The 15462-nt window shown below is 38.4% G+C and overlaps 1 protein-coding gene across 1 annotated transcript; it reads right to left on the bottom strand.

The window, feature by feature from the left end:
- Positions 1-9367: 9367 nt before the first annotated feature.
- Positions 9368-9997, bottom strand: fam163ab (family with sequence similarity 163 member Ab). Its single transcript, XM_088927872.1, has 2 exons — positions 9905-9997; positions 9368-9754 (listed from the first exon to the last, which is right to left on the bottom strand). Exons 1-2 carry the CDS (start codon positions 9995-9997, stop codon positions 9368-9370), a joined length of 480 nt encoding a protein of 159 aa, XP_088783998.1.
- Between the last annotated feature and the right edge of the window lie 5465 nt (positions 9998-15462).

Here is a 15462-nt window from a genome sequence, read left to right as displayed (position 1 = left end):
GATTGTTGTCCCTCCCCCTTAAGGGTGCTCCAGCTCGTTCACTTTTTAGTTGATTTTGTGCACCTGCTCCCTGTTCCAGCCCACCTTTAAAAGCCAGACGCTCACTCTGTTCCAGGCTCTGCACTGGAACACAGACGCCCGGAGGCTTGCCTATCACCGAGTCACCCTACGTCCGCAGCTCGGGTGGCATTCGCCTCCTAGGTGTCCTGAACCAGCCGAGCTGGTTCATACTATAGAACTATGCTCTGGCTCTCCTGAAACCCTGAATTTCATTGAGGGTTAGAAAATGAATAAAAGAAATTCTTAAACAGTGATTACAACGTTGGAGTTAAGAGGACATGGTCACTCTCTTGTGGCTTTGGGTGGACATAAAGGACATATCCTCTTCCCTACCTCAAATTACCTGTTTGAGTGTTTGGCACCACAAGGCAGTTCAAAAGCATCGATTTTCTGATGCGCAGCCTTACCTATAGTCCAACTTTCACATCCATATGTTGCTACAGGGAAGACCATAGCTTTCACTATAAGGATCTTTGTTGACAATGTAATATCTTTGCACTTTAATATCTTATCCAGATTTTCCATAGCTTTCCTCCCAAGAAGCAAGCGTCTTTTGATTTCATGGCTACAATCACCATCAACTGAGATCCTTGAGCCCAAGAAAATAAAATCTGTCACTACCTCCACTTCTCCATCTGTTTGCAAAGGATTAATATGGCCCATTAACATAATCTTTATTTTTTATGTTAAGCAGCAGGCCAGCTTTTGCACTTTCTTCTTTTACCTTCATCAACAGACTCTTCAACTCCTCCTCACTTTATATGACTGTATATTACAGTATGTTAAATATAAAATTAATATTTAAAAAGAAAGTAGGGCTATTTTGCTTCTATGTGCTTCGGGGTAATGGGTGGCATTGTCCAGTACCACAAGAATATATGTGTGGCATTGTGGTGTTCTTTGTAGTAGTCCCTCCAGTTCCATGAATCTCCTCTTGTATGGTTCCTCAATAATAAGGACCAGGTATAAGGGAGCATACAGTCTGGGTTATGAAGAGGTTAACTGGCAGTCGGGGCAGTCCAAACAAAATCACTAAATCTCTTTATATATTCTGGGCCAGAAATATTGCTGTAACACACTTCTGTGTGTCTTATCAACTTTTAGATCTCCAAACAGCTCATGGGTGTGAGCCTGTGTTTCTGTGGAATTAACAGTCTATCCTCCTGTTCTCCATTAAATCGATATACAGGTAATTTTTATGATGAATGAGGAGGATGTTTTAACTCGTCCTTTGACTGGAACCCCATTTATTTCTACTACCTGAGCATGAGCATGACACAAGGTCTGGTCCTCTACTTGGACACAATGGAAATTTCCTGTAAGGAAATTAAGGGAGACAGACTTCTTGTCTGGATTTTGGGTTGATGTCAGTCGGAGCTACTTCATTTTTTTCTCTTATCTGGATGGCAACACATAGGTTGTTTTTCTAGCAGACCCCATAATGGCCACCCTGAGTAGTATACCCCTCTGTTTTTTATCCTTCTCTGCTGCCATATTTTTGGACTCTTAACACCTGGTTTGGCAAAGAGGTCCAGGCTAAAGCAATATAGGGCTCCCACATTTTCATGGGTCTTTGAAGGTGACTTTGGCTCATTTAGCAAGGAATAGGGCATCAAGATGAAAAAGTTAGGAAGTCCTGACCAAGTAAAAGAGCACAATCCCCACACTGACTGAGTTTGATGTTGTAAGCAAAGGGTTAATTTTGCTGTGGGATACTCCCTTTTATACCCCTAAACACAAGTAACAGTAATTTTTCTTTCACCTAACTTACAGGAGGTTACTACTGATTTAGCAACTAAAGTGATGGTACTCCCAGAGTCAATTAAGACTTGAATGACTTTACCATTGACGTGAGTAATGTCCTCAAACTGACTGGAGAATTGAGTATCTCTCACTTAGCTACACCACTTCTTGTCTGGGTCTTGGGTAAAAGAATAATAGGGTGTGATGTGCCCCCCACTGGTCCTAAACAGGATTTGCTCTCAAATCAGGATTCCATCCTCTTCCCACAGCTTTGGAGTCAAACTTTAGGTCTATTTCCTTATTCCAATGCCATTCTTCTCTCAATCTGCTTTATATCCTCGGACTCCCCGGTAATAGATCCCTCCCTGTTATTTACCAAGTCCTTAGCAGTAAGATACCTCACAAGCAGAGACATAAATTAATTAGCATGATCAGACTGGCAGACACTGTATCCTTAGGCCAGCTGGCAGACTGCACAAGTATTGATCCAGAATAAAGTCTTTCTACTATTTGGGCTGACTTCTGGGTTTCTGGTTCCAGCCACTTACTGGCTAAATTAATTAAATCAAACATTTGGGAACAGTCTGGAATTGAGGGATTATAATGCCAGTTGTAGTACCTTTGGGCCTGAACTCTTGGTTGACCCCTCCTTTGCTAAATTTTAAGCCTTTAACAATTTCTAGTCAGAAGTCTGTTGCTGTTCCTTTGTGTCGGCGGGAGATCTGAATCCACATAAATTGAATGAGTATTCAACATTCTACATTGCATCTCCAGTATTCAATTGTTACCTCAATTCCAGTTGATGTCAATTTAATTCATATGAGTGATGTACTTGCTTTTGAGTATCTAGTGTACTTGCTTTTGAGTATCTAGTGTAGAAGTTGTAATCAAAAAGCTCATTAACAAAACAGTATAAATGAATGGTATACTGAATGTATGTATCTTTTGGTATTTGTAACTCTTCGTGATTGAATATATACCTTTTGTATTCTGCTAACCCTCACTATAAGATCTGTTATGTTTATATACACATTTTATGTATTAATAAATGTATTCTCATGTATTAGTATCTGTGTGTATGCGTTGCTGAGTTGTTCCGCAAGGTCGATTTTCTAATAGCCATTGAAGAATAATTTTGTGATTTACTGCTGCAATTAATAATTGTCCCAGTGAATGCACAAAACCCCTGCACTGATATCACCATGCATATGAATGAGCTCAGCCTCATAACTGCACCTGTTATACTGTAGGTCCTTTTGGGAATGTTGAAGGTATTTATTGCAAAAATTGCTATTTTTTCCTCAGGATATTGACACCTCAGCTTTCCGCAATTCCAACATGTTAAAGAAATATTGCTGGATTTGGAGTGTACTTCCAAAAACTGGTTTAAGATTTAAGGATTTCCAAAGTTTGGGTCCAATGTTTTCTTTACTGATTAAACCAGACAGCTTTGATGCAGACATGGATTTTTTAGTGTTTTAGTGACAGCGACATAGATTTTTTAGTTTCAATGGATGTGTGTTGTGGATCTGAAATGCAGATAATTGAAATAGAAGTTCTGGGATCTGTGAAACACACTTGAGGTTACTGTAAACAATCATAGCTTCTCTTGTATGACCAGTTCGATGTCATCTGCCAGTGAAATCTGTTTGTTTGAATAAAGTGTCATTTTCACTGCTATCAGCATTTGGGTCAACACACCTTTGTGAACAGGTATTTTCACATATGATTGTCACTCCCTAAGTCAGCTAACAACAAAGTGTCAAGTTACAAGACTGAGATTGGAGAAGCTAGGGAAAGTAAGGCCAAGGATCACACTCAATGGTAAGACATGCATATTACTGTATTACTTTTAGATACTATTATTTTTTAAGATTAATTTTTCATTAATCAAAATGTAAGTAGGGCTTTTATTGACATTAAAAAAGATGGCATGCAAATCCATAAAAACAAGTGCTCTTGGCATGAACGTTTTGGAAATTTGCCAACCCCTGTGTTAAAGCTCCACAGAATTCACATGGCACCTGTAGAACTAATAAGAAGGCCACTGTAGATGTTCTGTTCCTAAGCTTTCAAGATCAATCCTTAAATCTGTTTTGCAGAATCATTAACCTATCTTTTCCAATGTCATCTATTGCAGCTTGTTCCTAGAGGTCCGAAACCTGAGCTTATCATACAAAACTCCCTACTGCTCCTGCACACTATACTATCTATACCGCTAAATAATAAAGCCCCCAACTTACCACTTCCCTCTTACTCCCCTCCCCAGTTTTCCCAGGCTCGCTGTGCCCAGATTTGGTACCAGTGAAGCCTGAAAGACTTTGCATTACAGCAAGCTCTGGGGATGCCATCCTTTCGTGGTGTGCACACTTTTCCCTACATCTACATCTCTCTCTCTCTGCTCTGAAGCCTACTGGGGATTATGCCTCCATACAATCTCCTTGTACTGCATGTCAAACTAGTTTCTGAACTTTACCAAATCTTAGCTACAGTGTAGGACAGCGAACTGGGTCTCAAGTCCATGAATCTTGAATTCTTAGATGAAAGCTCTCAAAAAAGCCAATCATCCTGCAATTAACGCAGTACACACTGCTACTGCCTTTTTGCTACAGTAAATATCCTCAAACTCTAAATTGTAAATATCTTTATTAACCCAGATCAAAGCAAAGAAATGGATTAAGTATTTAATGCTGGGGTATTTTTACCACTGAATTTAATATGTTTTTGGAGTTTGAAAAGCTACTTTCATGTCAGATATTTAAAGTCATACATTGCCAACATCAATCACTCTCAAAGCTTGGTGTAGCTTATGCAAATCCCACAATTTTCACATTTCGTTTCTTGCATTCTTTCTCCTCCCCACCTCCACCTTTGTACCTGCCTGTTTTTTGATTTCTCACTCTGCATAGAGGTCCAAGCCTCTATGTCCCATGCCAAATCTCACTAATCTCAAACACTCAATAAACATCCTCAAAAATCTAATTCTTGGGTGTCGTTCTTCTTTATTTGTGTAATGGAAATAGGAAGTGAAACTTTATGTATATCTGCTATCCTGTTAAAGTAAATAAAATGTGATTACTTCTAATTACCCACCTACCTCTCTTAATTTTTAATTCCTCCCTGGCCCCCTTACTATACACAAGTTCCATACATGCTGTAACACACAAGTTCCAGGTGCATTTGCTTTTTATTCTTTCTTAAGAAAAACTTTAAAAATGAACAGATTAAACAATGACCAACAAACAACAACAAGTTACACTTAATTCACTAGACACCTCTAGTTTTGTCTATGCTACACCAATGTACCAACAAATGTTGCATGGTTGATTTTGTTGAGATGTCCATCGATCAGTGATGTTGCTGCTATTTTAGAGGTGGTGACAGGGACTGTTTCAGTGCAAGCTTGGTACAGTAACTTTAACGTGAGTACAAACTGTTGGAGAAATTTTTCCCTGCTTCCACTTGAAAGACAGTCATGAGTCCTTCTCCGAAGTCAAAATAAGTTTTTATTTCATGCCCATGGGAGCGAAACACACAGAGATGCTCGGTGTATTTTTTTCTAACTAATTTATCTAGAACAGTCCTTAAATATTTTTCTGTTATCTATCACGCTTCCCTGTGCTTACAAGATTGGCATGTTCCAAAATCACGCATATCGTCCTACAGTACCTCCCTATTTGCTAAAGATAACTTATTTTAATACAATTGGTTTCTTAGGTTCGTAGCATGCATTTTTATATAACGGTACAGAATTACATAGTAGCCCTTGTGTCCAGCATTCTTCCAATCCAGTTCAAACCAGTTCTGAATGTCCACCTTATAAAATATTGCATCTTCTTCAGGAAAAGTTCACAGAGACTCTCTCAATAAAAACTACTGCCTCAAACCATTAGACTACTGACTCACCAGATTTGTTCATCCTTCGATGTCAGGCTTTGGGGGGCACGGACGAGAGATTGGACTGTACATAGAATCCCGCTGAGTGACAAATCACACATGTGATGTAAACACATGTAGTCACATCATCCTCCATTTCCTCTTCATTTCGCACAATCTTCCAGCTGTCACCAGCAATTCACAAGTGCAGCTCCAGACATGAATATTTCCCCCCTATATCTTACATACGTAATTAAAATACATCAATTGTACTTTAAAACAAGTACACAATTGCTTAGAAATGATATTATTTACAAAAAAATGGCATATTAAACATCAGTTCATCCATTTTTAACTGCTTTATTACAGAGCTACAGGGGAGCTGGAGCCTATCCCTGCAAGCAACTGCCACATGTCAGAATACAGCCTGTATAGGATTGTAGTCCGTTACAGGGCACACACAGACACAAACATTCACACCAGGGCCATTTTTTTAAAAGCCAAATAACCTATCAGTATGTCTTTGAACTGTGGGAGGAAACCAGAGAAAACATACTAACTCCATGCTGATAACACCCCAGGAACTGACCACAGAGCCCCAGTTCTGCAAGGCAGTAACATCAAGCACTGTGCCACTGTACTCTTCACACCTTAAATAATACATAAGAAACTGTTTATTACAAAGTATCCTAATACATATATAGTATGTCAACATACATATCAAATTAAATAATGGAACACAAGTATTCAAGGATTAATTCATATTTTAATTTTTAAAAGTAAACATTCTGTGAAATGTAGATGTCGTTTACAAATGCCATTAAATAACAAGGAAGAGCTGTGAACTTCTCTTCTGCATGTTAATCTCACAGTTGTTCAACACACAGCCAGGGCCCAGCAAAAATCCATTGGATATTTCTAGATCAGTCATTAAAACATGGATTGGTGTTTAAATGAAGAGATGCACATTAATAGTTGATACTACCTGTAATGAGCAGCAGGCAGTGGATTTTTTATTTAGCACGGACTGTATTTTTTAATTACACTGACAGTCTGATATTCAAAGGTCATCAATAACAGAAAAGTTTGGAATCACTAGATCCTTAACTAGGGGAACAACAGCATTTTCACCAAACAACATTCCTAAATCAAAGCCCCAAGTTTGAATATTAATGTTTGCTTGTCAGCTTTATTTTTGCTTGGTAGTGTTATTAGATAGTTAGTGCCATTAGAACTAGTGTTAATTTAATTAAATAGTCTCCACTAAGCAAACTTTTGTAAGTTAAGAAAGAGCAGATGAAAGCTCTGTGTCTTTCAAGTGAGAAATCAGATGTTGTGTGGAGTCTTTCACTTGCTGACAATGGAGACCAGAGGAGACATGATGCAAAGAGTCCTACTGACATCTCTGAGCAGAAAAGCACATGATAATAGCTGTCTAAACTGATTTGTTTGCATATTTATAAATTCTACAAAATTGCCACTTAAGGTACCACATTTAGCAATGTGCCAACTGGTATAAAAACATGCATCCTACATCTTTGACCACACTGAAAGAAATGCCCAACTTGACTACAGTGAATCCAGAGCCAAAGTGTAATACAAAGACTTCCTGCTTTGATACCAAATGTGGTAAAACCACTACATGCTACTCACAGAGTAAATGCCAAGAAAGTACTCATTCATGCATTGTTGAGTCAGACTTATTTAGTTTATTCAACATTGTGTCACACTGTTATGGATTACTCAATTTAATAGGGTAAGGTTCTTTTATATCTCCAAAAATATCAAGCTGTTACATGTTTAGTGTGGGGCTTTAGCAGAAAGAATTGTCTGACACTAGCAGAACCACTGACACTGCCGGTGAAAAAGAATTCAGTGGGGAAGAGCAGGTGACCAAGAAGACAAAACATTTAAAAGTAACAGAGGCATTAAATCTTCCATAAAGCCTTGCTTCAGAACTTGAACACAGTTTTATTGTAATTCAGATCTGTGCCTATTCACTTCTTAACACTATTAGAGATGATAACTTATAGTAGGAATACTGCTACAGTACTGCCTGGTCATAAGAATACTTGTTATATTCCAAAAAGAGACAGAGAGGGTATTGGCATTTATCATTGTACATAATATATAAAAGTTAAAGTTATCATCTCTGTTCTTCAACTGAATCATTGAAGGCCTATTGCAATATTGTAATTATTCCATCGTATTCATCGTATATGCAAACAAGTGGTTTGAGAATAGCAGTGTTAAAGATGGGATGTTTGTTTAAGAGAATGGAGCATTGTGGGAAATCGAGTTCTATGTTTAAAAATTTCAGTTTGCACGGTGTTAGTTGAATGGGTGAAAAGTGAATGAGCTAGCACTGGTTTATTTTGTACTTTTGTGGGTATTATCCAAAAGTGTAGAGGCTTGCTCTGGCCCTAGAGATTACACAGATTCTACAGAAGCTCCCCTGAGTTTCCCTGACCACTGTCTGGAGGCAAAATCATGAAAAGTAATAGCAGTAATAATGTGTTAAAGCGTTCCAAATGTTGAAAAAAGTATACATGTTGGTGTCACAAGGGTGTCACAAGTGTGTATTCATGAGATAGCTGGCTAAATGTACATCACTAAAAGCTCTGGTAAAGCACAAACCAAACAAATGGTTATTGGAGGAAGCTATCATTGACTATAGAAATTATTAGGGACTACAAATTTAATTATCTTGTCATTCACTAAATAACTGATTGTATCCTACTGTACTTGTCATCTTAAATGTTACTTTTAACATACATAATGTCTCTGTCCTTAGACTCCTAAGTGACCCAAAGTAGGCTGTTTCAGTAGATTTAAGACTATCCTACTTAATACTCTTAATGTTCTAAAATGTAGCTTTGCTAACTTGGGGATTTAGGGATTTGTCCATATCTTCAGATTTTTTTCTGGTACAGCGACCTCCTTCCCATCTATAATACTCAGTTGGAACCCCCAGAAGTGGGGAAAGCTACTGTATACAGTGCCTGACACTATATATACTGTACATCCACAAAATAGACAACAGATTCTTGGTTACCTAACAGGTCATACTGTAGATTAAGGGGGGAAAGTGAAGCAGGCACTGATAAAAGCCTTAAGAGTGTATGCTGATTATGGCACAAATACTTCTCTAACCAAACGGCAGTTATTTTGCATTATAAATATTGGTGTCAGATTTTAAAATAAGTATCGGAATCACAAACCAATAAAAGTAATCCCTATATATATTTATTTTGCATTGATATCAATAACTAAATAAATACTGGTGTTTCACCTAACATCTCGAAACAACCTCAAACAATGTGTATTGGAGAGTGGAAAGATGTGCTCGAAGTTCCCAGTGCTGTGAACGCACCTTGATCAAAAAACTAAATACTGTTTGTTTCTCTCATAGACATCTCTTAATGGTATTCAAATCATTGCTCTACCTCAAAGCAATGAAATGTTTTGTTTAGTACAACGGAATTTACCATATAGGTATCCTTTAAAAAAAGAATAGGACACCTACATCATCATGCTTTCTTTTCCATTGAGGCATTAATCCATCTGTCCACTGGCCTGATTAGAGTTCATCTTTGGCTTGGGAACCTGTGTTCCAAAACCTGACTTCTCTGGTTTTACACAATTGTTCAGTGTGTCTGTTGTTCAGTCATAAGGAAAAGAAGGAAGGTTACACCTCAGTACTGATAGCCCTGGTGTTGGTGAAACTGTCCTCGGCGGAACTCATCTGAACACCCTGCAGGGGGGCCAAGTTGATGGCCAGGGCTGGATTTTCGTAATGAGCAGGCATGTAAGTGATCCTCTCGCCTCCATTGTGCAGCTCATCTTGGGTCCGCATGTAAAAGGGAGAACTGTAGGGGGAGCAGGTGGGACAGTAGTTGCGGGTGGCAGTGCAGGGACTAGCACCAGCCTGACTACTGTCAGCAGGCTGCACCGGAGGGCTGAGCACGGAGCCAACCACTCCTGGCCCACTGCAAGCATTACAGGCGAAGTGCGGCTGAGCTGGTCCATCAGAAACTGCATCGGCATCCGACTCATCCCTCTTGCAGCAGTAATACTGGGTAAATGGGAGATGAATCAGCAAACCGTCACCAATATCTCACTCTGTCTAATTTTCCACAGGATGCAAATCTACTCAGAAAACATGAACAGACATGCAGAAATCAGTGCAAACAAGACCAACAAACATGTTAAAACCAAACCTTACCTGGAGCCTACAGTAACAGAGCACTGCTATGATACACAGTAGTATCACCGTTGCTAGTATTCCTCCAGTAATAACAACAGTTCCAGCTGTCATCCGACCGGATCTCCATCAAACCCTGGAAAGAACAAAATAAAACAAGAGTCCAGGCATTTCCTGTGTGCAGTCTGCGAAACAGGAACTCCAAGATGAGTCCAATTAGCCGTACCTCTGAAAGAGAGGCACTAGGGAAGTTCAGCTACAAGAAGAAGAGTCCCAGTAGGTCAGTTAAACAATGCCCACCATTGGCTACTCACTATTATTTAAGTAGGTTTTTTATCATTTTCCACTGTAGGTGGTAGGTACTGTAGCTCTTACTAATGCTTATTTTTAAAATTCCTTGACGTTACTCTCAGCATCCTGTCTTAAATTTAGATATTAGTGATTCCCTGCTATAAAGAGACTCCCCAGATCTAAATCCTGTGAATCTTTTTCAGAGACGAACTCATAGGGCTCTGTCTCTAGGAATGACCCAGTAAACAGGATAACTTCAGTCCACATACTGCAGTTTAAACTGAGGTCACAGGAAATGTAAGTACTGGTTTAGATCTCCCATTCTGAAATTGTCTGAACTGGATAATTCAATAGATTTAATTAATGTATTTATTAAGCTGTTAGCTCTGGAAAATGTGTGTGTTAATCTCAAGAATTGCTTTTACTTTAGTCTAAGCCTGGACAGTTTGCACAGTTTGTGAATTTTTTCACCTGAGATTCTACACAACAATCTTTTAAAAAATTAAATTGGATTATTCTTGTATATTACACATGGAAGTGCTATGGTTTATAAAAGAGTTCTAAACTTCCCGGAACTTTGAGATCTGCTTTTTTTCTAATCTTGCATAGCACCAGCCATATCCTCTCAGAACTTTTGTGTATATCTCTTCCATTCTGTGATGGGGAAATGCACTAAACATCATCAAATTAAGATCACAAAAATATATAAACAAGAGGAGGCCCATCTACCTTGTTTGTTAGGTGATCCTGGGATATAATTTAACCATTTCTTGAAAAGAGCCAGGGAGTCAAATTTAAAACTAAGAACTAAGAACTTTACACAAAGGTTTGTGAAATACTCTACCCAGCCATGTTTTTGAAGCATATACTTTCAAGATATGGCTGGATGAGATCCTTGGATTAGCTATTGACGACCAAGATAGGGGATGCCATAATGGAGGCATACAATGCATACTAGGTATGTTGTGTCAGTCCCCATTACAAGTACTGCTATTGTACCTTGAAAAAGATACTTTATTCCAGTTGCTGTAGTCTAGCCAGCTGTATAAGTGGGGCTTTGCATTGCTGGAGGTTAATCCCTGTGACCTATCTAGGGCAAGAACCACATGAAACGCCACTGAAAACCAGGATGTGCTCTGGCCAAATTGATATAATTTTTATTGTGAGCTTCCACTACATGGCTATGTAGCTTGTTTAAGACACCTACAACCATTTTGCCATGGTTTTATGGTGTCTCATGGAGAGCAAGTTGGGGTATGTGAAAAAAGACAAATTCCTCATACAAGAAATTGTATATGGCCAATAAAGTGATCGTATCTTATAAGTTTTTATATTTGCTACAGTAAATCAATGTACAACTTATAGTTTGCACTGAAAGCATGTTCATACTAAAGGAAACCAAAATCTAACTCTAGTAATAAAACAGTAACACCTCAGAAAAAAGTGCCAAAATCCAATTTCAATACATTATCAAAAGTAAACTCAGATGAAAGTGGACAGCAAGACCTATTAATCTGTAAATGGAGAGGTTACAAAATAATGTTACCTGGTGATAACTTGTAAAGCTTGAGCCCAGGTGTGTGAGATCAGGAAACCAGATTAAAAAAACTCACAGTGGAAAAACTGAGGTTGAGTCTTGCTACCGTCTCATGTGGGATTTCAGCAGGGAAAGCTGGTGGAGAAGCGAACTGGGCTGTAGAGGGAGAATGAGAACAGTAAAGGTCTGGATGCACGCATCAGCTGACATAGATTTTTGCCTACTTTTTAAACATTCAATAGAATACATTAACCACTCTTTTGGTAGTGTTTTTCTTATTGTGGACTCCTGAACACAGACATTGACCAATGCAAGAGACTCCTGCAGATCCTAAGCTGTTCCCCTAGGTTCTATGACACCTTCTTGATCAGTATACAACTTCTAGGGATACACCGATATGGAATTTCTGGGCTGATAACGCTAACCAATAATTAACAGCTTGTTGTGGCTGATACCGTTAACCAATAATTTTACTTTGTTGCATTTCAAAATAAGTTCACACTAAAATCCTCAGTTGATGTGTAATGAGGGTAAGAAAGCTAAAACTCTGTAAAGCTTAGCATACTCATTGGACCAATGTCAGGAGTCCATATGTCTGTTGTGAAGCTAATGTCTCTGACATTGGGTTTGATCAGGTTGTTTTTGTGTGTGGCGACACCGGCAAGGCAACATCAGAAAAGCAGAGGCGCCTTGGGAGTGTATAACGGGGTTCCAAATGCTCAATTAGTTGACGGAATCCTTGATCAAGTGCCATGATTTTGTCTGTGACTGCTTTAGCCTTCAAACTGTCCTTGGCAAATTTTCTGCAATTTTCAAATACCTGTTGGATAGGCATCACTGCACTTGCTAATGCTAATGTTAGCTGTGTCATATTCTTTAAATAAATCATTGGAATGACAAATTTTCAAATGACTTATTAGATAAGTGGTATTGAAACGTTTTGCTTTGTTTCCTCCTCGCTGTACTTCGGCTGAACATTTGTTGCAAATTGCAATTCTGTTGTCCTCTGCTGAAATGGGTAAAAAGTTCCACACTGCCAACATTTTCACTGTGCAGCAACCCAGTCTAGTGCGTCAGTGCGTGCACATATAAAATAGTTGCACAAACAAAAATAGGGCGTCGCATTATCGGTTGTAATTATCGTCTGTAATTCCAATATCGGAACGATAATAATACTTAAATTTTCCTATTTATCGGAGCTACTATATCAGCCTCTGATACACTGTGCATCCCTAACAACTTCCTCTTGTGGTGATCGGCCTTGCTCTTGCTGTGATTTTGTCTACTTTTTAAACATTGGATGGAATACAGAATCATGACTTGGTAGTAAGACTTATAGGCAAAAACTTACACAGAGTACATTTTTCTGTAGTTTCACATCAAGAATAACATATGTTTGGAAAGCTGTCATTTCTACTTTTCACAGAAACAGCAAAAATGACATGTTTAACCTGGGAATGGTCACTGATTCTGTATTGTACTTTATGTATACAAAAGACAGTACACATGCTCCTTTAAATTAATTTATTTGCAAAAAGAGGAGTGTGACTATATGTTTCTGTTGTTAAAGTCAATGCTACTTTGCAAAGGACAATATTATTACATATGTAATGCAACATATTAATATAGTAGGCAATATTGTTCACACATTAACTATTGCATTTAAACACAATATGATCATGTCTATATTTCTTGTTTAAACACAATACTATAACATTTAAACACAAAAAAATTATCTGTGGTGCTAATAAGCTTCTGTATGTTTTCTTGTCTATATTGCACACATTGTTTAAACATTCACTGTCTATGCTGGAAAAAGTATGTGAACATCAAGGATAATGAACTCTACTAAACTGGGTTATTGGAGTCAGGAGTTAAAATCAATGAGATGACATTTAGGCGTGAGTTTGAGGTGCCCTGGTCTAGAAAAACCCCACAAGGTTTGGTTACCCACAGAGTCTGCTCTTCACAATACAGATATGTCGAAGTGAAACATGCCCCAATCAAAAGAGGATTCAGAGGACCTCATAGGAATTTATGCTTGTAAGACTGGAGAGGGCTACAAAAGCATTTCTAAAGACATAGGCCTCCATCAATCCACAGTCAGGTAAATAGTGAACAAATGGAAGAAATTCAGCACCATTGCTACTCTCCTTAGGAGTGGTCATCCAACAATGATCACTGCAAGAGAAATCTGTGTAATGCTCAAGAATGTGACAAAGAACCCTAGGGTTAAAGCTTAGGATTTGCAGGATTCTCTTGCACTGGTTAATTGTGCATTTTGGAATGGCCAAGTCAGAGTCCTGAACTTACCCCAGTTGAAATGCTGTGGCATGACCCGACGCAAGTTGCTCATGCAAGTCATCCCAAAAATATCAATGAGTAGAAACAGTTCTGTAAAGAGGAGTGGGCCAAAATACCCCAGACTGATGTGCAAGTCTGATCAGCAACTACAGGAATGCAAACCTATTACTTGTTCCTTAACTACAGGAATGTTTGTTCAAGGTCATTGTTACTAAAGGAGGTTAAACCATTTATTAAATCTAAAAGTTCACATACGTTTTCCAGCATAGAAAATGAATGTTTAAAAAATACGTTCAATATAGACATGGAAAAGTACAATTGATTGTGTGTTTGTTTAATTTGATTGTGTTTATCTATTTTAATGACAGCGATGAAGATCAGATCACATTTTAGGAGCAATTAGTGCAGGAATACAGATAATTCCAAAGGGTTCACACCTTTTTCTCACCTTGTATCTTACAGAGAAACATCCTGTATGTACAAAATCAAAAGAACTGTTTTACGAAACACCACAAACAATAGGGTTTATGGAAAGATTTTTTCAGGGAAAAAAAAAAGATTGCTCCACTGTGAAGTTGTTCTTGCAGACGTACTGTAGCTTCTTCTACTTATATTTCATGTGGGGAACCTTTCTTTATTTTTATGCTTATTTAATCTTTGTTATCTCTGTATGTAAATATCATTTCTTTATTGAACTTTGCTCATATTATACTATTTTATTTACATATGAGTGTTTTTCAAGGACATGAACAGAAAATCACATTGCATACATTCATCATAAAATAGTAGCTCTGATTCCAGTGGTGACCCCCAAATGCAGGAAATGCTTTTAATAGTTAGTTTTGTAGTCAACCATTTCACCTTGCAACTTTAAGAGTGCTAGGACACTTTGTACCCCTGCAGCAGTTTTTTTTTTATATTCCAGAACCACCAGCGTATAAACAGACCAGAAAAGACAGTAATCCTACAAAGTTTCTTTTTATTACCTAGCAGCAGTTACAATATTTATTAAAACCTATCCAAACAGAACACATCACACAAAATGTATCTTCAAGAGATACATTCCAGACTAGGACAAGAACCCGATGGACCCCAGTTAGTAAAACTAAGTGTCCCAAAGGAAGTTCAGCAGTGTCATTCTCTAAAAAAAAGCTCTGGTTGGTGACTTGCAATGCAGCTTTTTACCAAAGGAAAGAAACTCCTGGCCGTCCACACAACATGGTCTCTGATACTTCCCCCTACCTTGATTTCTGCGAGTCCAATGTCAGGTAGGGGAAGACAATGCTGGGACCTTTCTCTGCTGCTGTCTGTAGAGCCTCGAATGACTGACTCCTCTCTTGGGTCCAATTCTGCAATCTCAGTAACCCTCAATTATTCTCCCTCAAATCCTGCCTGAGTCCTCCTCACTTGGGCTTATGAAGCCCCCTAGTCATGGCTAAGGATTCAT

Source organism: Atractosteus spatula, chromosome 11 (assembly GCF_055471065.1).
Source record: "Atractosteus spatula isolate fAtrSpa1 chromosome 11, fAtrSpa1.hap1, whole genome shotgun sequence".
In the NCBI taxonomy this organism is placed as follows: Eukaryota; Metazoa; Chordata; class Actinopteri; order Semionotiformes; family Lepisosteidae; genus Atractosteus; species Atractosteus spatula.
This window is presented reverse-complemented; position numbering and strand designations above follow the sequence as displayed.

Excerpts from the sequence above, each read along its gene's own strand:
- fam163ab (XM_088927872.1), bottom strand. The coding sequence starts at position 9,997 with ATGACAGCTGGAACTGTTGTTATTACTGGAGGAATACTAGCAACGGTG. Across the intron at positions 9,755-9,904 it reads TCTGTTACTGTAGGCTCCAG|TATTACTGCTGCAAGAGGGA; the intron begins GTAAGGTTTGGT and ends CCATTTACCCAG.